Source organism: Haemaphysalis longicornis, unplaced genomic scaffold (genome assembly GCF_048455015.1).
Source record: "Haemaphysalis longicornis isolate Haplotype H1 unplaced genomic scaffold, Haemaphysalis longicornis Haplotype H1 scaffold_8, whole genome shotgun sequence".
Classification (NCBI taxonomy): Eukaryota; Metazoa; Arthropoda; class Arachnida; order Ixodida; family Ixodidae; genus Haemaphysalis; species Haemaphysalis longicornis.
The window spans coordinates 165,551,919-165,579,234 of NW_027526445.1; the positions used below are offsets into that span (position 1 = coordinate 165,551,919).

General features: G+C 49.9%; 1 protein-coding gene across 1 annotated transcript; it reads right to left on the reverse strand.

Annotated features, from left to right (window-relative positions):
* Positions 1 to 8,090: 8,090 nt before the first annotated feature.
* LOC144148795 (CCR4-NOT transcription complex subunit 3-like) lies at positions 8,091 to 26,675 on the reverse strand. Its single transcript, XM_077680302.1, has 2 exons — positions 26,597 to 26,675; positions 8,091 to 11,201 (listed from the first exon to the last, which is right to left on the reverse strand). Exon 2 carries the CDS (start codon positions 11,158 to 11,160, stop codon positions 8,455 to 8,457), a length of 2,706 nt encoding a protein of 901 aa, XP_077536428.1. The 5' UTR covers positions 11,161 to 11,201; positions 26,597 to 26,675; the 3' UTR covers positions 8,091 to 8,454.
* Positions 26,676 to 27,316: the final 641 nt, after the last annotated feature.

Consider the following 27,316-nt stretch of genomic DNA (forward strand, 5'->3'; position numbering starts at 1 on the left):
AAGCAGCTGAAAAGTGGTACCAATAAAATCCAGTAATTCTGCAAAAGCAGTTTTAGAGATGTTTTTTTTTCTTATTGAGGCATGGGGCCGGCCGCGCGCGTTGAGTCGCAGGCAAGCAAAACGAACCCAGCTAAATTCCGCGACAAGGTGTGATCTTCAAAAGTCACACTCGCGTTATGACGTTGCTGTTAAGACAGTTTAACCACAAATATAAGCATGTTTAGCTGTTCAGCGAGCTCATTAATTAGTAGTAGGGTCATTTTCATTATAGCCTTCATCTCGCTGATGATCTTTGTAGTCGAGGCGCGGATCACACCACGATTCGGTTTTAGGCAGTCGCTAATGGCGCTCGGTACGCAGAGATGCCGCTCGGGTGGAAGATGATGCGATACGTCGTTCTTGGCCGATTCGTCCTCTTCAATAGGCTTGCCTCCATCCTGGTCATGGCACGAAATTGTTGAAGACCAGGAAGAGAAGCGGTTAGAAAAGCACCGTTTTAATGGCGACCTTCACGCTGTTAGCGTTATTCCATCGATGAAGATGTCACGACCAGCACTCCTCATGCAGTGGCTTATCGTCTTGGCTTTCGTGTCACCATCATCCCACGAACCAGATCCCATTTTGTAACACACACAAAAGGAATAAACGGAAACAGGAGGTGAGTGGTGCGTGGGCCTTATGCTTGCCCAGTTTGTGGTCGGGTGTTGAGTCCCGACTCCTCGAGGTATGTGCTGACGAGACTGAAGGCCTCTCGGTGCAGCATGAGGGGCACCCGATGATGCAGGATCTTCTATGAGGTACTCGAAGGTAGCCCTAGCCTCCGGGCCCGGGCAGTGTGCACAGTTATCTCAGGCCTTGCGACCCTGCTTGTGGAGGCGTACTAGTGCTGCTATGTTAAAGTCGGAGGAGGCGGGGCCACCACGTTTGTGCTATACCACTAATGGGAAGGAGCCGCGGATCTCGCAGGAGGCCATTCGTCTGCAGTGGTGGCGTGTGGCCACCTCTCGCCTGTTGGCATCCATAGCCGCATCGAAGCGCCCCAGATTCGTACAGACTGGGACCGTGGGGGAGTCGTGAGCTACTTTTTTCAGTGCATCTGCAGCCGTATTCTCTGGTATGCCAACCTGTGGCCGGAATCCATTGCAGTCGCAAGTTGCAGCCTTCTTCCAGCAGGTCGCGCAGCTTGGCAACAAGAGACAGCTCGACGTGGCCACCTCGCCCCCGTGGCAAATATGCCTTCCTCAGGCGGAGTAGTACCGGCCGGGAGTCGGAGGTGATGGTGGCCGCTGGTGGGGGATCCTATGACAACATGTCCGCGGATAAGTGTAGGCCTGCCAACTCGGCCTCTGAGGAGCTTATGGGGAACAGCACATGATATTTCCGGTGGGGTGCTCTGACCAGCACAGTGCAGGCGGCAGCGCCACGGCACTCGCTTGGAAGGACCGACCCATCTGCGTAGACCAGGAGTTGTCTAGGCCGTTGAATGTCTATAATGACAGCGGCTTCCTGCTGAATCCCGACCTCTGGCAGTCTCGCCCGGGGCTTAACTCCTGGGAGCGCGGTAGTGACTTCCCGTGGTACGGCTGCAGGTTGCGGTGGAGGCAGAAGGCACTCCCTCTGAGGGCCTTAACGTAATCCGCAAATAGAGCAGCCATGCTGCCCTTGCGGGATTGTTCTCTCGAGCGAACCCTCGCCAGGTGGTGGGCGCCCCGAGGTGCTCGGCTCAAGCGCTCAACATGCTGCTGCGCGGTCTGCGTGGCAAACAGCTGGATGGGCCACGTTCTGGTTTCAGCCGAGGTGGTCGACACTGGGGAGTCTCTTGGGAGGCCAACGCAGCGCCGCAGGGCCTTTCGATGAACCAGCTCCCAGGTCTTACACTGAGCATCCCTGAGGATCACCAGGGGGAGTCCGTAAAGGACCCGAGATACAGGACAGACTATGTAGATCCGGAGCGCCTACTGGTGCGAGCACCCTCTGGTGCGAGGTGCGAGCACCCACTTCCCCGCGCCAGGAGCTGGTTCATTCCACTGACGGTGTGGATCATCTGGTCGAGTTGTGCCTTAACTGCAGACGTCCATAAGAGGGTTTCGTCGATGGTCAGGCCGAGGTAGACGACTTTGCGTCGCCAGGGGAGTGGTCTGCCGTTGAGATGCAGTAGAGAGTGCATCGGTCTTGGGCTGGGCGCGGATGGATCACGATGGCCTCCGTTTCGGCCTCGGAGAGTCGAACTTCCTTACTCGTCCGGTGCTTCGTCACTGCATCAAGGGCGGCCGTTGGGAACGATCCTACCCGCCTGCCGACTTTTGTGGGGCCGACTTTCGTACGTGCATGCGCACTATGCGTGTACTTTCATTAAACACTGCTGGTTTGCGTCGTCGTTACGAGTACATGGTGCAGCGCTAGCTTGCCGTTTCGTTGCGTGGCTCAGTGACAAAATTCAGCGAGCGTCCGAGGCGTGAAATCTCTTTTGTGATTCCGAAAGTAGTGGCCGCAAAACAAAGTAGTCGGGCGAACTGAGTGGCCGTCCCGTTTCCTCGTTTGGGTCTCACCTTATTTATTACGCTCTTGCATCATATATCCCCAGTTCGCACTAAACAGACTAGAATAAGGGTCGGCAACGTATTCAGTTGTAGTACCGGGTTGCATGAAGTCGACACGGCGGAGGGCTGGATGGCAAATAAGGTGGAAGGGGCTTTGAAGGCAACGAGAAAAGATTCAGCGAATCGTCAATAATATTTGACAATAATCTGGCAAAGTGTGAATATGGGGAACAATGCAGCTGGAAGCGATCAGTTTTCTGTCCTTGTCTCCCCGTCAAACACTATTCAAGGTCAAAACAGGCGTGTCGGCGCTCAGATTGTTGGTGGCAAGGGGTAGGGGTTATGACGACGTGCTGGGGGCGGCATAATACAGCCCCGCGGGCCACATTCGGCCCACGGGCTGTAGGGTGCCGACCCCTGCACCCTGCATGTAGATATAACCAATACATTCAATGAATTAAGATCCCGTGTAAATATTTGGGCCGCGCACCGTGTATGTGGCTGTGTTATGTAAATATAGAATTACACATCTCTGCAATAGCGGACATGCGATTTGGTGCTTGTTTTGCGACCTTTAATTGCGCTTAATTTGTTTATTTGACGCTATTTCCTCACCTACTCGCTACTATACATGTACCATGCCGTACGTAAATCGTATGGAGTAAAATGTAAAGCAAGAATCATTTAGTTTGCGAATATACAAAATAAAATTTCCACTCGTTTTCAAGGCGGTGCCAGGCCAGCAGTGTCAGCTGACTCGGCTGCGTTTCTCGCGTCGTCTTGAATATGCTCCCGCTGAAGCAACCATTTACAGTTACCTCAGGCTATACGATGAGCAGCATTCTGTGTTTATGGTATACTTGCGAACTGTTTCTTTGTCAACGGTACGCAAGAAGTAAGAACGATAAGGATCGTCAGGAAGTTAGTCCACCCGACTTGGGGATACTGTCCGACGTCGCTAAGATCGCAACAGCTCTTCGGCTTTTTGTAGCGTATATTGAACCAGATTTAGGGGAAATCCCCAAGGTGGAGTAAGTTTCTGCAAAGGAAAGTATGACATCCACCTGAATGCAGTCACACGGCTACAAAGGAAAGCTATACAGCTTCCTCAGAAACTTTGCAGTTGAAGAAAAATTCGTCCTGGAAAAAAACCCGGGACCACTGCTTAACCGGAGCAGTCGCTCTACCAACTGAGCTAACCAGGAGGCTAGTCGTTCGCAGCGCGAGAGCGAAATGATCAACAACTCGAAGTGAAGGACCGGTGTTCATCGAACCAGATTCGATTCTGGTTCGATTAACACCGGTCCTTTACTGTAGGGGCATAATCACTCAAATGTAAACAAACCGACAACACATGGTAAAATACAGTAACTTCGAAAAACATACTGTCTCAATTTTATATATATTCAATCTCACCAATGCTGCAGACAACAAAAATTACCCCACCTTCCCGCGAGGGGAACCCTGTGGAGATGCGACGCATCTTGGGGGTTCACTTGGTGTTTCCGTTGGGTTGATTCTCTAATTGCGTGAAACATGTGAGGAACGCGTATGATGTATTTTTTATTTCTTTGACCGGTGCTGGAACGACCGCGGCTATGACGCAACGTGGCGCGGCTATGACGCAACACAATCCAACACAATCCACTTTAATCCAATCCAATCACAATCCAATCCAATCCAAGCCAAGCCAAGCCAACCCTATCCAATCCAATCCAATGCCCCTCGCGAGAGAGTGTTCGCTATCGAAGAAGAGAGGGGGTGAGCGGCGGAGAGCGCAGCTCGCGCGGCGAGGAGAATGGGGGAGGGGTGTGGACGGACAACAACAACGCCGTATGGAGGGAGGGATAAGGCGAGTGAATGAGATGCAGTCGCATCTAATATGCGCAGATCATTCCAGTCGGATATGGTGCGTCGGAAAAAGGAAAATTTCGAGACGTTTGTTCTGGCGCTGTAGGGGGTCAAAGATGCACTGTGTCGATGTCGTGTACACCGAGCAGCAATGGCCGAATATACTGGTCAGGGTTAATGCCAAGTTTGTTGCTCTTAAGTTGGTAAAGAAATCTAAGCCTTTCTACTTTATGTTGTTGCAATACAAAAGACGTTTGCCGCATTCGGATTCGTACTTCAGTCACCTGGGTTGAACATGGGCCTTTACCGCTACACTAACGGCTCGCTATCGAAAGGGACGCAAGGCAGGTCTTCTGTGGTGTTTCGCCACCATAAAGTGCCTGCCACTATGGAACATTGCCACAATAGCAGCTCTGAGCACGACGTCGCGGGTTCGATTCCCGGCCGCGGTGGCCGCTTTTCTGATGGAGGCGAAAAGCAAAAACGCCCGTGTGTACGAGATTTCGGCGCACGTTAAAGATCCCCAGGTGGTCAAAATTAATCCGGAGCCCTCCACTACGGCGCGCCTCATCGCCTGCGTTGCGTCGGCGCGTTAAACCCAACAATCAATCAATCAATCAATCAATCACAATAGCAGCTATACCATAGGAAGGTTGCGCTCGTAGCTCAGCCGACGTCACACCGAGCGCTCAGTGCGATCACACTGCGGCTGCTTGGTGGCTGCTGAGTTCGCGCTCACCCCTACCAACAGCACTCACCGTGATTGTAAGGCCCCTCCTGTGTAGGACAGAGAGGTCAGTGTGGTGTTCCACGGCGATTATCGTTTGCTGGAGAGATTTCGTGCGGGCAGTAGATCTAGCCAGTATCACGTGTCAACAGCAGTAGCTGTGCATGAAGCAGCTCATTATTTCAAACGCAGTGTCCAGAGTGCCGTCTGACGGCACTCTAGCTCGGCGCTGCATCCGTGGTTAGAGTGCCGTCGAACGGCAATCGAATTTTAAAGACGGTAGTCTTTCTTTGGCTACACAAACCCAGAAATTTTGCTCTGTCTGTCTATCTGTGACTCTATTCAGCCACCTGGCCAAAGTGATACAAGGTCTGCACAATAGTCTTATACAGTGTGTTGCGACGATAACTGGTACACTTTAAAAATTTTTCCTCAGCGATCCGCCGCTCTGTTCACGCTCAAACTTCACACAAAGGTCGCATTTTGTGGTCTATTTTGTTTGACACCGGGAAAAACAACGGTAGTTACCTGTTTATTCTGAAAATAAATAAAAACGATTTTCGCCTATGGGAAAATGGCGGCGATTTGGACGTGCGAGCCCGAAAACCGGGTTTTCTGATCGTATGTTAGCTCATTTCTAGGTGCATTTTCTGATCGTCTGCTGCACCATTTGGCTCCGTACGTGAATCCCAAACATGCGTTTCACTCTGCAGGTGGTTCCGTCGTTCCAACATCAACTTGCGCTGGCTCGCACGTCCAAATCAGCGGCCATTTTCCCATAGGCGAAAATCGTTTTTATTTATTTTCAGAATAAACAGGTAAGTACCGTTGTTGTTCCCGGTTTCAAACAAAATAGACCACAAAATGCGACCTTTCTGTGAAGTTTGAGCGCGAACAGAGCGGCGGATCGCTCAGGAAAAATTTTTAAAGTGTTCCAGTTATCGTCGCAACACCCTGTATACTCGCAGCAAAATCTAAACCTCTAAGTATTGTTGAAGAAGAACAAGGCATTACGCAAATATAAGACAAGAAATTAATACGTAAGTGATATTTGCAGTGTTCCTACATAAATAAATCATAGATGCTTGATTTTTGCGAAATGACATACTACATCCACTGCAGAAAAAAAATATCACTCCTCCGTCGCCTGCTGTCGGCCGCGCCACTATAGCGTCTGGCGGCATTTTAAGAAATTAAGCGGCAACAGTTACGAAAGGTTCCACTAGATACGTTCCATGGTCTGCTTGGAATGCACGTGGAGTAGGGCAATGTGGTTCTATAAACGTTGAAGTGGGGCGCCTCGATTCACGCTCGTCTCCGCCGTACGGCAGCGCTGGCATCGAGGAACCCGGCCCGGAGGAGTGGAACGCGGTAAATTTGAATCGACTTGTATCTATTGTATCTGCTGGTAACAGGTATTGTTGAAAATAGTTTTGCGTATATTGTATAACTTTGTATTCTCATTATTGGAAATGTACGATTTTTTGTATTTTTCTTAATTTACTTATTTTTTTCCTCTGTATTGCTCGATCTTATTGCTAAGCACGCATATTTGATTTGAACATGTCCTCTGCTGTGAACTCCTCTGTTGTGAACTCCAGAGGGTCAGGCGCCCTCGTCAGGCACTCAATGCTTCTAGCTCCTGCCCCTTCAGCAGGAATTGTAACAACGTCTGCTGAAAAATAAAGTATTCTTCTTCTTCTTCTTCTTCTTCTTCTTCTTCAAACCTTTAGCGTGTTTACCTTGAACGGAGCGCGAAGAGGAGCAGCCTCAGAGGTTAGCGGAAAAGCGAAGGGAGGCATTTACTTAGCCAAAGTCGACAAAGACTATCGTCTTTTGTCGAGATTTGCAAAAAAAAAAGAAGATATCCGGCCATTTTTTTACGGCAGAACTGACACTGCCTAGGGCATCCGCCGTTTTGGTGAAGGGGTTCCGTCTTAGCTTCCTGCTTCTAGAACGGTGGTTCGATTCCGACCCTTACCACCTGTATATTTTTTTTACCTCTTGAGTTTTATAGTTTTTGCGGCGTAGGTTAGTTTTAGGTGTTCTAAACGATTTGTTTCCAGTTCCTTTGGTTATGTTAGGTTATTTTACGTTATTAATGTTATTAATAACGTTATTAATGTTACGTTATTAATGTTAGGTTATTTTACCTATTAATGGACACGAAGTAGCGCCAGGCGCGGCATTTTAAGTGCGAACGCACTTCTTAAGCGAGCCTGAAGCGTCCGCCGCCGTCCGCATAGCAACAGCTGCGGGTGCGCGCGCTCCTCGTCTTCCTTGGCAACGGGGGGAGATGGGCGCGCGCTGCCTGGCCGCTGACATGGCACATACCCACGTGGGGGATTGGCCAGGAATCTCCTCGTCTTCCTTGGCAACGGGGGGAGATGGGCGCGCGCTGCCTGGCCGCTGACATGGCACATACCCACGTTGGGGATTGGCCAGGAATCGGGCGTGAGAAGGGCTAATGCACCCGCTTAAAGGAGTACTGACACGAAATTTCAAAGCTGAGATCCGCTCTAGCAATCAAGTACAACGACAACACAAATAGGTGTCTGTGAATAAATGCATCTTTCTTTCTTTGTAGTTGTGTGTGTGTGTGTGATCTCTCTTTCGCGAACATTACCGAACCGCGCAAATTCAACTCGTGCATTCGCACTTTCCCATTCTTCCCCTCGGGGAAATGCGGGGAATTTTTTTTTCATCGAAACGCCGATAGGCGTCGCTTTAGTAGAGTGCTTATAGAACCGTAGGACGGCACTGTATGCACCACCTATATGAAACCCGCAAACAATGGGACGTACGCTGCTTCAGCTCACCGCAGTTCTCCCATATTTTTAATTCAAGTGAATTACCCAAGAAGGGTCCCACTTACCAATTACATTACCAAAGGAGGCTCCCAAAATAACCGCCTAGCCACACAGAGCACTTCAACATCGCTATATTTTATTAAACAATAATTTTTGTACAGATTTTAAATTGTAATAACGTATGAACAAAGGTGCCCTAGAAGAACATAACGCAAACACAAGACCGCACGGCACGAAAAGCCTCGTATGCGCACCTTGAATAACCGTCCGATATCTTATTGTCCACACATATCCTCGCGATAATTCTCCATTGTTCTCCATATCCTTCCGCGTCATCAGCATATGGAACCATAAAGACGCACGTACACTTCCTCTGAATGATTGACTTTAACACAATACATGTGACCTTCGCAGAACTTTAACGGTTGAGAGTGGAAGCATGCTTTTATGAGTACGAACGACGCACACTCTGCCATGGTATGGGCGGAGAGAGACCGAAGTCCGAGGGTGGGGCGCACAGTGCCACTCAATTCAGGTCTACCTCTTCCAAGTACTTGTACTCAAAGATGAAGCCGTCTATGCGGCCCATGCCCCAGTACTCGTAGTCGAAGTACTTGTACGTGCCCACTTCGAACTCATCCGTGATTATCCGGGGCTCCGTTTCCCTTTGAAACCACGCCGAGTACTTGGTGTGGAACCTCCACGACTGTCTCTTTAAGGCCTTCGCTGCCAGGAACTGTGCCAAGGACCCCTCCGTCTTGTAGAACACAAAAAATAGCGTTTCGGGTTCAAGCTTCTGGAAGAAGTCTATCGTGTGGCCAGCAGGCAAGCTCTGCGGGTAGTAGCTGGGAACGTTCACAGGCGTCCGCTCCAGACGGGGCATCAGCCGCTGAAAGTCTTCCGGCTTAGGCAGACGAGTGGACGCGGCCTCAAGCAACCGTTGCTGGTAGAGGCACTCCTTGGTGAGGGGGCTGGATCCAACGGGGAACAGGCCTCTTATGGATGCAGTGGGCGGCTCTCTTGCTCCTGCAAACTGCGGCTGCCCCACTTCTTGCGAAGGTTTTTGCATGGACTTTGAGAGGACTCTTTGACACGGAGGTAACATTTGGTGATGTTGCGTCTGCCGAATCGTCTGCTGAAGTGACGATTTGCGCAGAGTATTCATCAACGTTTGCTCTTGTGACAATGACGGCTGTAGGGGACTCTCAAGAGCGTAACTTCGAAGCGCCTGTTGCGACGTAACATTCGTTGGTATATATGCTCCACCTTTGACCACCGGGGGGACGTTGAGGCGAAGTAACGACGGCGCAGTCGACAAGCTGGGGCAATCTTCGGAATTTGTTGATGAAAGGTAAGGAAGTACTGTCGGTGATGGTGCCGAGTTACCTAATGAAAGGTAAGGAAGGACTGTCGCTGATGATGGCGAGTTACCTGATGAAAGGTAAGGGAGAACTGTCGCTGATGATGGCGAGCTACCTGATGAAAGGTAAGGAAGGACTGCCGCTGATGATGGCGAGTTACCTGATGAACGGTAAGGAAGGACTGTCGCTGATGATGGCGACGGGATTCCCTGGCACGTCGCTCGTTCACCATACCTTGGTTTCTGCGACACAGTACTGGCGGTGTTTCTTGTGACAGTGCTATTATTATTGTGCTGGGTGGCCAAGGGGTCACGGTGCGCTGGCGCGGTCGGCAAGCTGGGCCAGTCTTCCGAGTTAACTGATGACAGGTACGGAAGGGCTGTCGCTGGTGATGGCGATGGGCTTTCCTGGCACATCGCTGGTTCACCATAACTTGGTTTCTGCGACACAGTGATGGCGGTGTTTCTAGTGACGGTGCTGCTATTCTTGTGCTGGCTGGCCAAGGGGTCACGGTGACATGGCGCGGTCGGCAAGCTGGGCCAGTCTTGGGAGTTAACTGATGAAAGGTAAGGAAGGACTGTCACTGACGATGGCGATGGGCTTTCCTTGCACGTCGCTGATTCACCATGCACCGGCTGCTGCGACGGAGTGTTATCAGTGTTTCTTGTGGAGTTGCTGTTATGCTGCTGCTGGGAGGCCAAGAGGGCCCAGTGGAAATAGTTCTCATATTCAGTGGCTCCGTCAACGGAAGGCACCAGGGGTGGCGAAGGGCAGGGACTAACCGCAGCGCTGGCGGATGCCACAAACGCCTGTGGAATCAGTGACGGTGAAGCAGCTAAATGTTTTTCTTTGTAGTCGGTCACTGGTAAGCTTGCACTGTTGCTCTGTGACGATTCACTCTTGTTCAGGAAGGTGATGGCCACTTGTGGCTTTCTGTTCACGACTGAAGTTGCACTCGATGTAGATTTTATCCCACTGCAAGCTGGCTCCGTGCCTTGAGAGTCCACAACTGGCCTGGTGCGACCGGCGGGCACCGGTTCGGGCACGGGTGAGATTGCGTTTGTGGACGTCGACTGGTCTGCAACCGGGGGGACCTCGACGTTCGAGGCGGGCTTATCCAGGACGCCGTTAATGGCGTGTTCAAGGCTGAGGCCCACTACGGCCTTATTCGAGAAGTCGGTCATGTCCTGCAGGTTCAGGTCGTCGTAGAGAAACTTATTTTCCTCGAAGTCAGGGTCCTGGCAACACTCAATGTAGTACTCGACGTCCTCCTTGATGTCCCTGATCTTGCTGACCTCAATAGCACCATTGTCGAGCATGCGCATGATCCTTTCGAGCTTTATGATGTGATAATGGTGCCCGGAAAGCAGGTCTCTCAGCTCGTGGACCCGGTCTTTGTAATCGTTCTTCTTTATGCCATGCGCGAGCGACTCCATTTCACTCTCGAATTGGTCCACGTTAATGCCCAACGCCTCTATTGAGTTTGCCAGCCATATGGTCAAGTCCTCCTTCTCCTTCTGGGCGGGGTCCACCTTCTGCGCGCCATCCAGGCCCTCGTTCGAGTAAGCCTTGGTCTTCATCTCGCGTTCCACCGCCTTGAAGCGCTCCATCTGTGTTTCAATTAGCTTGCGGTTGTCAAGGAGGGTACTCTTGTCCTTGATATCGCTCGATGTCAACCACGTCTTAATTTGGTCTCGTAACCTCTGGAGCTTCTTAATCTCTTTCTTGAGGTCGCCCTCGTACTTTTCCTTCAGTGTCGCATTGGCTGCCGTAAGGACCTTTTGCCAAATATCTTCGAACTCCTCCACACCTTCGCCGACTTTCTTTAAACAGCGTTCTATTTCGCCTTGAAGTTTTCTCCTGTCAGCCATGGCTGGGAACACACAAAACGAAGCGGCTGTAGTCGTGTGATCTGCGATCAGAATAAGCGACACTATGAGCACCTGAAGATAATCAATCCACGAAAAGATCGTTGACATCTGGGCAGTCCGCTGAATTAGCGACTATCCGCTTATTAAATGCCATTCAGCGGGTCATTTTGGGAAGAAATGCAGCAGCCTGGTTTAATCACCAATGAGGAAGATGATAATGTACACCCTCCCAAATTTTTAATAATACCAGGGGAGCGACGGCCGATCGGCATGCCAGGGCCTTATCCCGGCGTTCAGCGGAGAAGTAGGCGAGATTACGCGCACGCGCGTAGAACTGGCTGCTGTATGAGTGTCATCTGCTAGGCTGTTTTCCTTAGAGCAGCACCGCCCCCTGGCTTTCCTTATCTGCGATAGCCGCTTCGTTAGCCATCAAAAAATATTAGCAGTGGCTTAGCTCGTCTATGCCAGGATATAGCTAGGGTGAGATAAGGTTCAGCTAGTTATTCTTAGCTTTCCTGGTTGTCTAGGCCTAGCTTTATTATCATGCTTACTGCTGCTTCAATGACACACACACGGTATACGCATTATGTGACACATGTATATTTATCAAGCGGCTCCGGCGCAGCGCCACCAATCGCCCCAGAGCTAAGCTGGTTCCACAGGCGCACGCCGGTGTTGCTGCGACGCACGAGCCATCTTTTCCACACCCGGCCACCCCTCGCATGATCATCAAGTGGACCGGGCCACCACGTCCGGAACGGAGGTCGGCGAAGACGCTGGGCGCGTGGGGTGAGCGGGAGACGCTGGTCAGCGAGCAACGTTCTGTGCGCCATGTCACGTCACTGCTCCTCGCGCATGCGCAGCACGGTTGTTTGGGAGCCACGCGAAACTGCTCAACCTCGGCCAAAATATTGAAGCAGCGTAAACGTTTCTGACACACGTGCCGAACACAGTGATAGAGAAGAAAAATGGAACTCGCATTGGAGATGCCAATGTGATTCAGATAACCCCGGTTCCCCATAAACAAAGTCGTTCAGGGGGTATATCGCTCTCAAGGCAACAGCGTAGGAGAAGATGCTTGCGCAGGAAGGTTTTTGCTCCTGCGCGTACTCTCCCCTATTTCGCTGCTGGGCCCCGTCAGAAAGTGCCGGCATGCGGATCGCTCATCGCTCCCGTGTATTATTAAAAATTCGGCAGGCTGTACCCTGCCTAATGCCACGCACCAAGCCTCAGGATGTGCCAATCGTCAAATTGAAAAAATATTAACTGGCTGCAAGGTGAAACGCAATGTTAATTTAAATGGCGTTTAGGATAAATTTAAAAGCAAACACAGCGAAACATCAAAAAATCAAGAATAATGGGATAAGCGGAGAAGCTTACTGATGAATATGAATGATTATGATTATTATTATGATTTCTTTCGACGGCTAGCAGATACCCAATAATGTGATTGGCCCAGCGTCAGACAGACAGACAGACAATGAGCTTTATTGGGCCAAACATCGGGGTTTGGAAAAAAAATTACGCCCACCTCCCCTCGCGGGAACCCTGGTGTGATGCGACGCTGAAGGGGGTTCCATTGGCGTCGCATCAAGCAATCGTCGGGTACGGCAAGAGAGCAAGCGCAAGCGCGGACGACCGTCGACTGAGAGACCGGCCGGAGCGCGGCACTCCGCTTCTATGCGCAGCGCGCCCGCAGTAGAGGAGACCGTGGAGAGAGAGAGTACTGCACATGCGCACAGTGCGCAGCCACGCGCAGTGCGACCGCAGATGTTGGGAGATAGTGTTAGCTATAGGAGAGAGGAGAGGAGGCGAGCGGAGGAGAGACGCAGCTGTGCAGACGCGGACGACGGACGCACGCAGGACAGGGCCGCCGGCAAGAGATGCTCCTTTCAGCGTCGCATCTAAAATGTCAACTGATTACAGGGAACTGCTCACAGATACCTGATTACCTAAAGCGACACCGTCATTCTCCAAAACATCACCCCGTTCAGTAAACGCCACTTCCTAATCTTCTAAAGATGATAGCCTTTCTTGGGCTACCGAAACGGTAAATTTCTTGTCTGACTTTCTCCCGACCCTGCCCCCCCCCCCCCCCCTTCAAAGCTCGGCCGCACACTCACTGGCTGATCTTTTGCAATAAACTATCACCGTTAGTTTTGACAATTCTTTCGAACGCTATAACTCCGCCCCACTTAGTCGCATTTTAATTAAACTAGCAGTCATTTCGACCTTTCATTGCCAGGGCAATAGTGCATTTCTGTATTTAAATCTGACTTTATGTCAACAAATCAGCGCAGAACCAATCAAACCTTCTGACCCCGTTGTTCCGATCTTTTTACGAAATGTTTCTTGAAATTTCACTTTTGCAACATGAACACCCGTACTCTGAACGCATTAACTCGAGGTCCTCAACACCTCGACGTCTTACCAAACTAACCAGCGCACGAACGAATACCACCTTTATTTAATTCTCGCAACCATGTGCACTTAACCACACTATCAAATACATGCCTGTTAAAGACGACAATCGGCGAAAACGCGGATTAAGAAAGTGGAATACGCAAAGCAAGGAGAATAAAAGACGAAAAGAGTGCGGAGGACGAGAGAGGTGCAGTGTGGGGTGAGGGTATTACCGTATTTTCGGGCGTATAACCCGCACCAAAAATGCGAAAATTTCAGTGGCAAAAAAGGGGTGCGGATAACACGCGGGGTGTTTTCTTTAGTGCAGCTTCACGGCAATGCGCGTTCTGCCGTGAAGCTCCTACGCAGTAACACTGACTAAGCGTTCCATGGCAGCGACAGCGCAAAACATACAAGGAAAAGGCATGGAGGGATGGAGGGCGATTCCAAGTGAGATGGTGCAAAAAAAGCTTGAAAAATGCTGCATCACAAATAACATGGGTGGAACCGAAGATGACCTTGTGTACAACAGTGAGGACTGCGGCTTAAGTGATAGCTCTAGCTAGAGCAGTAACACTGAGTGAATGGTGACTTTCACCATGCAGTCAGTGCCTTCTACTTGATAAATACAGTGTGTTGCAACGATAACTGGAACACTTTAAAAAATTTTCCTGAGCGATCCGCCGCTCTGTTCACGCTCAAACTTCACACAAAGGTCGCATTTTGTGGTCTATTTTGTTTGACACCGGGAACAACAACGGTACTTACCTGTTTATTCTGAAAATAAATAAAAACGATTTTCGCCTATGGGAAAATGGCGGCGATTTGGACGTGCGAGCCCGAAAACCGGGTTTTCTGATCGTCTGTTAGCTCATTTTTAGGTGCATTTTCTGATCGTCTGCTGCACCATTTGGCTCCGTACGTGAATCCCAAACGTGCGTTTCACTCTGCAGGTGGTTCCGTCGTTCCAACATCAACTTACGCTGGCTCGCACGTTCAAATCAGCGGCCATTTTCCCATAGGCGAAAATCGTTTTTATTTATTTTCAGAATAAACAGGTAAGTACCGTTGTTGTTCCCGGTGTCAAACAAAATAGACCACAAAATACGACCTTTGTGTGAAGTTTGAGCGCGAACAGAGCGGCGGATCGCTCAGGAAAAATTTTTAAAGTGTTCCAGTTATCGTTGCAACACCCTGTATACGCTTTTTCTGTCTGCATATCATGTGATGTCTTGCTTGAGCAGTACCTTTGCTGCAGGTTTTCTTACTATGTGTTGACCACCCCGGATGACCATTCGGTCCCACCGGACTTTTCGTTCTCGTAAAACGATCAACGCAGCTATCAAAATACAGTTAAGCCTAACGAACCGACGGCGTGCTTCTTCGGAACCACCGGCGGCGGTCGCCGCTGCCGACGCAGCTGCCGGCGCAACTGCAAGCGCTGCCAAAGACTCCGCGCCGCCACTTTGTGATATGAACGCGGACGAAACCCAGCAGACTAACCTGGACAGCCACGAAGCTCATGAAGTGCCACTGAGCGCCCACTCCAGTCCATCCGGCCGCTACGACGCTTCACAAGATGAAGACGCCGAACGTGATCAGCTGATGAACGAAGACGCCGGCAACGTCTGGCATCGCGTCTTGCCTACCAAGAACCGAACGGGTAAGTCGGACTCGTTTCTCACTGCAGTTGAGACCACTGGTTAAGATGATAGTACGAGATATCCCCAGACAGTATAGCTAACGCCTTTGGCTCTAGATCTCCCAGCGCCGAACTTGCTGAAATGGCTGCTATTAGGTATGACGACGCCGCTAATAGCGCCCACATCACCCCCTACGATGCCGAACATGCATCTCCTACGCTATCCCGAACAGACCACCTCACGTACCGGCACAACGGCCGACTTGAAACCATAGAGCTGACGGTCCACCGAATGGACTTTAACAAAAACACGATTCGCGGAGTTATACGGGTGCACCCGGCTGAAAGCAACGACACCATCTTTAATTGGCTGAGTTGCGAACAGGCCGAAATACTGCGAGTTCAGAAGATAGGGAAGTCGGACCGCGCCGTTAGCACCTCCAACTCTGCAGTCCTTCCGCGAGTTAAGTACTACATGGAACTGATGAGAGTTGCGGAATACAAACCGAAGCGGATAGTATGCTTCAACTGCCATACACTGGGCCACATGGCGAAATTCTGTCCTGCCTCGAGTGTCTGCTGGGACTGTGGCCGCCCACATGCCACAGAAGAAGAGTGCGATAACAACCCCTTCTGTGTGGCGTGCAAGGAGCCCAGTCACCTCGCGGTTAGTCCAGTATGCCCTAGCCGCATGGGGAAATCGGCCGACCTAGATCAAGATGCCACAAAAAAAGGAAACGTCAGAAACTAAAAAGAACATATCGAAGCTCAAATATGGGATCTCTTGGGCCGACGTGGTCCACACCCAACAAAAGGACGCCCCTTTTTCTCCATCAACTCGAACAATGAATACTACCATAAAATAAAACAACAGCCTTAAACATTAGCTTCAATAACTTCGTGCCGAGCTGCAATATCTCCGCTCGGAAATCAGCCAAGCGCGAACACAGCAGCAGCGACGCCAATCCACCTCTCCGGGTCCGCGCCAGCGCGCCGCAGCCGGTCTCGAGTGAATAAAAATTTTTGCCGCAGCAACATTCGGACAACGCGCAAAAATGGGTTATGAAACACATGCTGGCACAACGGAACGCTCACTAGAAGCTCGAAGCCTCCAAGGAACTACAAAAAGCATTCAAAGGGATTCACGAGTTACAAGGGCATGTACACACGATAAAGGCCGACATTCAACAACTAGCCGATCAGCTCCTCTAATTTATTGGAACCGTCACCCCCGAGGAGACAAAGCGTAAGAAAAAGCATTCCCAGCACTGACTTCCGACCTACGACACGATGCCAATAGACTCATTGTACAATGAAACTACCGTGGTTTTTCACAGAACGGTCCCCTCCGAAAGCACCAGATCAGTACCCACAATACCATAGCCATCCTGTTACAGGAAACACGGGGATCACGTAAACTCCAAAATTATGCTACGTCTATGGATCCCACCATTGAGCATGTAGGGAGGCATTCTCCAGTCATTGAAGGACAAGCGGCTATTTTAGTTCGCAAGGACTGCCGTCCCCCCCCCCCCTCCCGTTCAACTCAGATGGGACCAGGCCAGTAACGCTAATAAGGAAGTTATAGTAGTATGCATAGAACCACCTGGTAACCGGCGCCTGCTTCTAGTTTCTGTGTATTATCGCCCGCATGCATTGTGCAGCACTGGTTACAGAGATACCTACGACTGGATCTCACACATCACGGCTCTCCGGTTCGAAGGCCCCATTGTGATTTTGGAGGGAACTTCAATGCACGCAGCACACTTTGGGGTTACTCCCACACTGACATTAGAGGGCAAAACCTTGAGAATGCCCCAAGGAGGTTGTATAAAACTTCTGGAGTGGAGGGCTCCCATAGCCGGCAACGCGGGGAGGTGAAGTCGGGGAAACCGGCCGGCGCCCATATTGGCGTGGGTAAAAAGGGCGCTTAGCTGGTAGGGACGCTTAGTGTCTTGCGTGGGTGGTGGTGAAAACATTTATTTATCATTTGTTAGCCGAAGAGCAGCCTCTATGAGTGGGGTCCTCAGTCCAGGACTCCAATGGCGGACGCTATCCGGCGGGCCCGCTCGATCAGCCGTTGTTGGTCTTGCGGGGCAGTGCTGGACAGAGCAGCCTCCCAAGAGGAGAGGGTGGGGATGCGTATAGGGGTGAGCCCGTCTGGTGGACGCGGACACTCCCATACAGAGTGGTAGAGGGTGGGAGTGGGGCTTTGGCAAGCCGGGCAGTTGCCAGCGTATTGGGTGGGGTAGAAGAGGTGTTTGTGGTGTAAGTTTGGGAACGTGTGTGTCTGGAGCTGCCGCCATGACGTGGCGTCGGCGCGGGACAGGGAGTGGTGGGGTGGAGGTAGTGTTTTTCTTTGTGTGCGGTAGTAGGCGAGTGTGAGTGTATAGTTGAGAGGTTCGTGGGATGGGATGATGGAAGCTGATGTCTTGGAGCCACCCCGGATCTGTCTGTCCGCTCCCTCTGACGCCCGGTGGGTCATTTCTCGGGCGAGCGCGTGTGCGTGCTCATTTCCAGGAAGGGAGGCATGGCCAGGGGTCCAGACGATACGAATGAAGGGAAGCTTGGATGGATCGGAGTGTCGAAGAATGTTTTCCTTTGGGTTTGCATGGGAGATACCGATAGCTAAGTTGGATTGTTCGATTAGGTTATTTGACGGAAGCCTTAATTTCGCCTTTCGCATGAACTATTGACGTGATTCGAGCAGCAGCGAATTAGCGTTTGCACCTCTTGAAGTGGTGAAGAGCCGTGGTGAAGAGCCTAGTTCTGTGCTAAAAACACCACTATTGCTTTGATTTAAATAAAATCCGCCACGGTGGCTCAGTGGCATGAGGCGCTGTGCTGCTGAGCACAAGGACGCGGGTTCGATTTTGGGCCGCGGTGGCCGATTTTCTGATGGAGGCGAAAGCGAAAACGCCCGTGTGCTCGAGATTTCGGCGCCGGTTAAAGATCCCCAGGTTGTCCGAATTAATCCGGAGCCCTCCACTACGACTAGCCTCATCGTCTGCGTTCCGTCGGCGCATTAAAACGTCATAATCATTCTTTCATTTGAATAAACGTTTGTTCGGTGTCTCTGAGGTTATAGGCCGCCCCTTAGGTTTTAAAATTACATGTTGCACACCATGGCAAGAGGTGCCGTCTGAAAACGGCTACTAATTCCCGCATTTCACGCTGGAAAGTGCGGTACCCCTCTGTTCTAGCGTGATTAGTGGAGGCTTGCTTCTTCTAGCAGCAGTGCCGGCAGGGCCATACCCAGAAATTTTTTTAGGGGGGAATTTTGGGAAGGGGGTAGTTTTGCTGAAAGCAACAGTAAGTATTGTTTACGCGCTGCCTGGAAAAGATTTCTGGAGGGGTTTGAACCCCAAACCCCCCCCCCTCCCCTCTGGGTACGGCCCTGGGTGCCGGAATTCATTAATGTTAATCACGCAACCCTCACACCAAAACAAGCTGTGTCGGAACTGTGTATCGAGACGACTTGTTTTTAAACAGTGCTGCAACATGCAAGCTTCTTGGTTCATACGACATCCCCATTGATGGCACATGCACAAGGCCAAATTAAGTAGCATGCTGAGTTACTATGCGGCCCACACTTTAGAATTCTCTGCTTCCGTTCATCGCTGCCATTTCTAGCTTTTCCTAGTATTTTACAAAATGTATATTTAAGGTGGTACCCTTAAGCTGGTCACAGCTGTTTCTTTATTCATAGTACACACTCTATACAATTGATGCACATTCCGTGTCTCCCTCACGCTGTTTTTTTTCTCTCTCTCTTTTTCAGGAGGTTACTTAATTACATTCTCAACTTCGTTAACCACGCACATTCGCACGCGATCAACCCGCTATTGAAAAGAAAACTGCGCGCAGAAGGTTACTGTTGGCGTCCACAGCCTCGCTAACCGTGTACGTTTGCACGCGAGTAGCGCCTGCTGTTGATTAACACGGAGACGAAGAACGCAGGAGAGCATTGCATCAATGAATTGTACAAAGCTAAGCGAAATGGCTCGGCTAACCTCGCCTTTACAATTAAACTCCCATCAAAGCCCTTCGAGTAGTCGCGTAAGGCGGGCTGAGCGCAAATCAAATATTCCACGGCACTGCCTTGGTTTATATCGTTACTACACAGGGTGGTCAATTTTAAGTCGACAGGTTTTATAATTACGCGCTTAAATGTCCGTAAAAACCACCTCTACAGTGATGTTATGCACCCAGGAAAAAACAAAGGAGGTGGTAACTATTGATGTCGGTGGCTTAATTAACTAATATTCATTAATTATGTTTTAGGGGCTGCAGTAAGCACGCATGTTTGTATTGCAAATTTATGCGCAATCCTGTTTCTGCGCAGTATCATTTAGCAGAAATCTTCAAGCGCATCTGTACTCCGAGATATTGAACTGCGAAGTTTAAGTGCCTTTCGCATGATTACGTATGCAAGACAGTGAGGACCGGCACAAAGCCCCACCTGCCCATCCCACACACTTTTGTCACGTGCCTGCCGTGAATGGTTTTTAGTTTGACTACGGTGTGGAGGCATAGACAAAAGTGATAACTGGCGCCCTTTCCGTCTTGGCTGGAGTTATCGCAAACTTCAGTACTCGGAATCACTATCGAAACACAGAACAAAGGGGCGGAGCTCTGCGCCGGTCTTCGTGGTCTAGCATGCGTAATCATGCGAAGGGCAATTAAACTTCGCAGTTCAGATGCAGTAGAAGAATTCTGCCGAATGAAACTGCGCAGAAACACGATTGCGCCTAACTTTGCAATACAAACGTGCCTGCTTACTGCAGCCACTAAAAAATTAATTAAACAATGTTAGTTAATTAAGCCACCGAAATCAATAGTTACCACTTAATTCTATGTCCGTCAGGGCACACAATTGCACTGTAGAGGTAGTCTTCCCGTAAATCTACGCGCCTTATTAAAAAAAAAACACCCATTGACCTAATTTTGATCACCCTGTATATACCTGAGAAAACACCCTGCATATAAATTATTGCGCAAGCAGAAATTGCGGGACACATCATGTCTGCTGCAATTTCTGCTTCCGCACTACTGTTTAATAGTATGTCACATGTTTGTTTGATAGTATTAAACAAACACGTGATCTCGCGCAGTCGGACGACCACTGACCACCGCAACTACGAGTGAAAACATTTGCATATCTAGGTGAACAAGTGCGTAAACAGGTAGGTGGATCGGCCCCATACTACACAAATAGTGCGAAAGTGTACACTTATAACGCTGTAGTACTCGTTAGATACAAAACGGAGTCCAAGGTTATCCCCGGCGTCTTCTTCGCACGATTAGCGCCGCCGAATACGACGCACGAGCACAGCATTGCTGATTTCTACAGCTTTGTAGCGTCAGAAGGATATTCACGACAAACTAAGCCATAAATGCACTCATACGAGCGCGTAACACCGCAAGACTTTCAGCTGGGAGCTGGCAGAACGCGACCGATGCGGTGCGGCTGCTGCGACGGAGTGCGTTTTTTGCCCAAGGCAAGATGGAGGCCGTCGGCGTCAGTCCTCGAGAGCCGTCTCCACTCCAGAAGTTCTTACAACCTCCTTGGAATGCCCTCGAATTCAGCCAACTTATCCTTCGCAACGAGCCATTTCACCCGAAGCGGGTGAGCCTACACCGCAATCAACCTGATACCACGCCAGACCTTACTTTTTCAACCCCAGGATTTACCAAGCGATGGCAAACACTGAACACGACATGGGGCAGTGATCATTACCCTATTTTTATTCATAACATTAAGAAGATGCGCCAACGGATCACCCTTAAAACCCTCCACTGGAACACTTTCCGAGATAACTTCCGCGTGGAAGAGGACCCCGCTCTGCTCGACTTTGTACACAACGTCACGGATGCAGGGACTGTGGCTTTTGAAACTGTTACAAGCACAGTCGATATAGAGGTCCCTGACGCTCACATGAGCCGCCTCCTTCGAACAGCCGAGCGCCTTACTGAGCGGTGCCGCACAGGCGGAAAACGGCACTGGGATCTGATACGTCTGAAGAAACATTATAAAGTTGTTAATGCCTACCAAAGAACGCCTCAAACAGAGAAATGGCACAATCTCTGTCATCGCTTGGGTCAAGAGAAAGGTCTTGGCCATCGGTAAAGCATTTTTCGCTGGAGCATTCTTCGGGCAAGACAAAATCAAAACTTCCCATTGTTGACGAGTTGATCTTACAGACAGATCCCTACGACGTTGAGGACAAGGTTATCCACCCTTGCCACGTGCAACAAGGCACAACTGTCCCGTCTACCCCGCCTCTCAGTCGTCAACCCACAAGAGTCCCTTGACGAACCCTTCATCATGGGTGAGCTCCAGGTGGCTCTGGGACAAGGCAGACCCCGCTCGGCCCCTGGCCATGACGGGGTTACGTGGCAGAACCTCCGTAATCTTCCTGCTGCGGGACATGAAGCGCTTTTCAAACTGATCAACTTTTCCTGGGGGCAAGGCCAAGTAGACGATCACCTGAAGCTTACGATCATTCACCCCATTCCCAAACCAGGTAAAGACTCCCGTCAACCGGAAAATGCTGCACCGCTTCCACCCCTCCCCATGCTCGTGGAAGATACAAAATAGCATGACCAACAGCGCCTTGACATTACCCCTCAAGGGAAAGCTCTCCGGCAATGGGACCAAGAAAACAGCCACACAGATATCTCCAATATATCGCCTGCTCTTCCGCCATGGGAACGCCCGGCACTCGGCCTACTTCGTCGCTGCCGCATAGAGCTACGTCGAAAAACTGTACGGGAGCAGTACGTTGCCCAGTTGGCCCACGACAAAGGCTGCGAGGAATTAGACATCTTTACAGACGCAGCTATTAGCGGCATGAGCGCAGCAATACCCTGGACTTGCCCCGAAGACCCAACCCTGAATGGATCTCGGCAGATCAGCAACACGTACGGCCTTACTGACGATGTCGAGCTATTTGCCGTTCTTGGAGCACTCCAACAAATTCAGACCTCCCAGCAGCCCGAACATCGCCATTACCGCATCATTAGCGATTCACATGTTGCCCTCCAGGAACTCAACAAGGCTTATACCCATAACCTCATAGCCAACCACATTATAAGCACAATTCAATCCTTGCGCGGACAAGGCATTCATATTCGTCTGGCTTGGGCACCTGGTCACACAGCTGCAGCGACTGGAAACCAGCAAGCACACAACGCTGCTAGGGAGTGCCTTCTTTCGACTCCTCCCCTGGCTACCACGCCCGCTGACGAAACCTCACCTACATCTTTAGCCTGGTATCAAAAAAGACGACAACTGCGGCAGCAAAGTCAACGGCGGCTCCAAGAAGTTACCCCCCCAGGCTTTCTCCCTGCTTCGATATCCCTCTCTCGGCAGGGCGAAATCTTTGTAAACAAGGCATGCGCGGACGCAGCCTACACTCCGGACATTGTTCGCAAATGGCACCACGGCAGCACATCCCTTTCATCCGCACCTACGTGCAATTTCTGCGGTGCCGCTAATACCCTCCCAAACTTGTTTCACCTAATATGGTCATGTCCGACATTCGAAAGCGGCCGAGAACAGCTGGTAGCCTATTGCCCACCACCGCGTACGAATACGGAGCAGCTGAAGCGCTTGCGCTCCGATGCTACTCTTCTCGAACGCGTAGGAATTTATTCACTCGCCAGTGGTCTTTACAAAGCAGTGTAGAGCGGTCTGACAGCCCTAGTAGGGCCTGCAAACGGGAAAGTTGTGTTTAATAGGGTACATGAGACTTTCATTGAGGCTTTCGACTCCCCTTCCCTCATCTCCCAATAACCCCCCAGGGCCTCAGGCCTATTTTTAAATAAAGTCATTCTTTTCCGGCGGGCTTAAAGTGAAGGTGCGGATTATATGCAGGGACGGAGTATGCGCGCGAAAATACTAGTACTCAGAAGGAAAGAAAGGAGGGGAAGACGGCGCATAGGTACGACTGGACTGGTGAATAGAACGGGGGAGGGAGAGGGGAAGGAAAATTGGCAATAGTATACCTGGTTACAACATAAGAACTACAGCGATGATGATGATGATGATGATGATTAATGATTGCTATTGCTTTTCCCTTTGTAGCGGGGTACTGACGTGCCATCTTACCAAACAGGACTAACATACATAGGTGTTATACTCTTGGTTTAATACTAGCACTGCTTAAAGGGTCCATGAAGAGAGAATACAACTTTGTTTAACTCTAAAGAGTTAGGCTTCAGCACCTCACTCAGCTCCATTCCGGCCACGAAAGACGTTTTTTAACCGATAAAAACGCAAGAAATCCTTAAGAACTTTCAAATTTCGCGCCACAGTGACGTGTTATCGGCCCGAGTGACGTCATATGGGCCAGCACTAAAAAGATAATTTTCAGTGGGTTAGGTGCACGTTACCATTCAAGTGATTCGATGAAACGGAACTAGCGACCCCACTACAATCGCTCGATCATGTGTCCTGGCGATTGATTAGTTCGGCCGCCGTCAATCGCCCAAAGAATATTCCGTGACGTCATAGAAAAGTTGCCGGAAACTGGCTAGCGAGTCGCCATAGCTGCACACGTTTTCTTTAATATCTCCGTTATTTTTTGGAAGTTTGCGATGAAATCGGTATCATTTTTATCAGGACAAAGCAGCCTTTTCAATCAGCCGAACTTGTATTTTGTCTTCATGGCTCCTTTAAGGCAGGCACAAAAAACTTATTAGGCACAAAATACTATTTTTTTTTTGTTACATGTAGTAGCTGCCCTAGGCAATATTCCCCTATATGTTTTTCGTCCACCAGAATTCTAATCTTCTTTTCGTCGCCTCGACAGCCTCGAAGTTAACTTCCTCTGCGCTCACCTTAAATCCTAGGGCTTCTGGAAGCAGAATATTTCCCTTATGTAAATTTGGATGGATACCCTCGCATGCTAACACTATGTGCCGCATAGTACGGCATAGTTTGTATCTTTTCCGCAGACCACGCATACCCGATCTTTTTGTAAATACTTCCCCACAAAGCTTATAGTTCGCAAGCAATCTGCTCTAGCCCCAAAAAGCAAAGCACTGCCCTGGGAATTATCGCAGAAATTTTCTTTTCTATTGGCCAATTTCTCAGCCCTGTACATCTCTAACGACGTTTTAGCTTCCACTTTTTCTCTCCATTCACACTCTCGTCATTAATTACGCCATTACGTTCACACAAACAGGTGCTGATGAGTAAATGATTACGTTCACACTCTCGTCATTAATTACGCCATTACTCGCAACACACTCATCGGTGCACCCAATGCATTCGCATTTCTGCACGATTCCCTTCGGGGAGGTGCGGGGGAATTTTTTTAATTAAGCGCCTCACGAGATCAGTACGTGGGGGCATTCGCAGAAACTGCCGTCGATGCGGATTCGACAGTGCTACGGCGGCTCTGCTCTGTGATATCCCTCCGACGGTCACGCGGTCAGCTTTGTTCACACAAAATCCACAAAATCCATCGTTTCGCGGCACTCGCTGAAACCGAAACTGCGACTGGCCGCATTGAAAATGCCTCTAATTAAACAACCGTCGCACGCTGAAGCAAATGAGGTTTCTACAGGTTATAAGTAGGTCACTAGCTACTTATCGCAACAAAAAAAAACAAGATGCAAAATTTTTGTGTCAGTGCCCCTTTAACCACTGCGTGTCCGGAAGTTTAGCGCGTAACGGAAGTTGCCACGGCCTCATCGCCACAGCCGGCTGTTCCTCCGCGCCGCGAAAAGCGCGTCTTACTGCGAGTATTCTGAACATGACGCGAGTCTTTTCAGTGATTTTTTAGACCTAACCTGCTTGTAAATTACTGCAGCGACGACAAACAAACGACGTACCAAAAAGCAGACGATGTCACGCATTAAGCGCGCCATCTCCGTTCAATACTCGCCCGCGCTTCGGCAGAGTAGAGCGCAATGGCAATTGCTACTCTTAACTTGCCCCCGAGTATAATTAAATTAGAGGCGAGAGATAGCAAAAGAGTGGCAGCGAAAATGTAAGGGGAGGCGGTATTGAGAAAACGAGGCAGCGCATCCTGAACGGTGTCTTCGTTTCTGTTGTACGCGAAGCTGGGAACCTCTCATTGAAGGAGGGTTTCCATGGCGTCCACGGGCAAAAAGAAGGTCGAAGCGGGGCAGAAACCGGAGACCACAGAAGCAAAAACAAAAAAGCACAAGCCAAGAAAAAATGAACGCCACACAGCGGTGAAAAAAGAAAAAAACTGGCCAAGGAGAAAACGAACGCGACGCAGCCGCTCACGTGCCGCGCAGTGTCCGAGGTGCCACGAGAACCACCACGTGAACACGGAAGCTTCAAGGTCACGCCACGAACACGAGCACGGTCAGTTGAAGATCGCGAAGACACCGCCGACCGGCATGACGCGGTATGTTAGCTCGAAGAAGGAACGGGATACGAATCCTGTAGAACGAAGCAGCTCGGCACCTCACAGCTTCGCTGGGCACCGACTCCTATGTAACATTTCTTTTTTTTCTGACGCGCACGCATCAATACGCGTCGCAGTCAACGGTAGTTTAGAAGCCGCTAAAGACGCAGGGCAATGAACCATTCAGTCCTTCCGCATCCAAATATCATTAGTAGAAACACCTATACACAAGCCAGTATCGAGCCAACTCTTCGGAGTTTTAGCGCGTATCATAATGCACAGAGCAAGTTTGCGTTTTCTCTCTCATAAAAACTGTCAGACTGAAGACTGAAGCTTGGGTGAATGCGCTTTTCCTAATTAGTTGGTTCATTCACGCCGAAGAAACCACTCTAGTGGTGTCCGCGAAGAAGCGTCCTCTGGCAAAGCTACGTACGATAAAACAGCGTTCGGTGAAACGGCGTCTTTGACGGCGTTCGAAGAGCTCTCCGAAACGCCGTAGGGACAGATTTAGCTCAACTGCGGTCTCCCACAACCCGCTGTGAGAAGGCATAAAGACAGAAAAGAAATTGCTGAAATGTCGTACAACGCGATAAAGCGCGCTTAGCCTGGTCGCATTATCACAGCGAAATATATGGGCCCAGTCCCAGTCAACTCACAACTCACATAAAGTTGCGCACTGTGCTGCCTTTTTTTCGAGAAATATGCTGATCTGCACGCTTCCTCTAACGAACTTGATTGCCGGAGATGGCCTTGAACTTCGGCACGCTATTTTCTGCTTGTTTTTAACCCCTGAACGTTAAAAGAAAGACCATAACCAGACCTCGCAGGGTGAAAATAATAAGCAAGCCTCTAATTCGAATAAGCAATAATTCGTGTTATATTTTATTCAGTGTTCGGAGAATATCTTCAGTCCAAAACGACCCCGAACTAGCCCCATTTTCAAAAGTTATTTGATAATTTCAAACTACTTTCTTCCAAATAAGACTGTTCACAAACAGCTTACCTGACGGTCTCTTCGCATGCGGGACACCTAGCGGCCTCTATCACAGAGATAAAACAGAAATATACGGAGGTTGCAACACTAACTGCAAAAATAAAAAAGTGTTTTGAAACAATTTTATGTACAAACTACAGGCTCTTTCACACTGTGTTTTTCTACGAAGCTCACCATTTATGCGCCATTTCGCTTTAAATTATTAAAGGTGACAGAGGTACTTCCTACTCGTACAGAAATTACTGGAAGAGTAAAGGATTGCAGTAGAGAAGAGTTTGTTCGCAGCCGACTAAAGTCGGTCACCTCAGCTTGGGATTGGCGGGGTTCCTCTGGCGGCGTGGAGGGAACTTCGGATGTTCATAACGGTAGTTGGTCAGGATGTCCGTGAAACTGTAAAGAGAAGTGGCCTTGAAGGTGCTTTGGGTCTTCGTTTCTTCGTTCTCTTGAGGTGACGTGCCGGTGTGCATGAACGCGGCCACGCTTTGCGCCAAATTGGTATCTTCCAATGATTCGCGTGTGGGGACCCTGGGTCTTTCATACAGCTGTCGTACGGCAGGTGGCTTGACACCCTGTTTGATAGTGTGAGGCTTTCCTTAGCAGTGACGGCAGCCAATGGTATGGCTTCTGCTGCTTTGGTAGATGTCATGGGTACTGTAGCGGTCGTAAATTCTTCGCGATCAGCGTCGGTGGCCATCACGGCTTGAGCTGTTGTAGTGAATACGGGGAAAC

Excerpts from the sequence above, each read along its gene's own strand:
- LOC144148795 (XM_077680302.1), bottom strand. The coding sequence starts at position 11,160 with ATGGCTGACAGGAGAAAACTTCAAGGCGAAATAGAACGCTGTTTAAAG.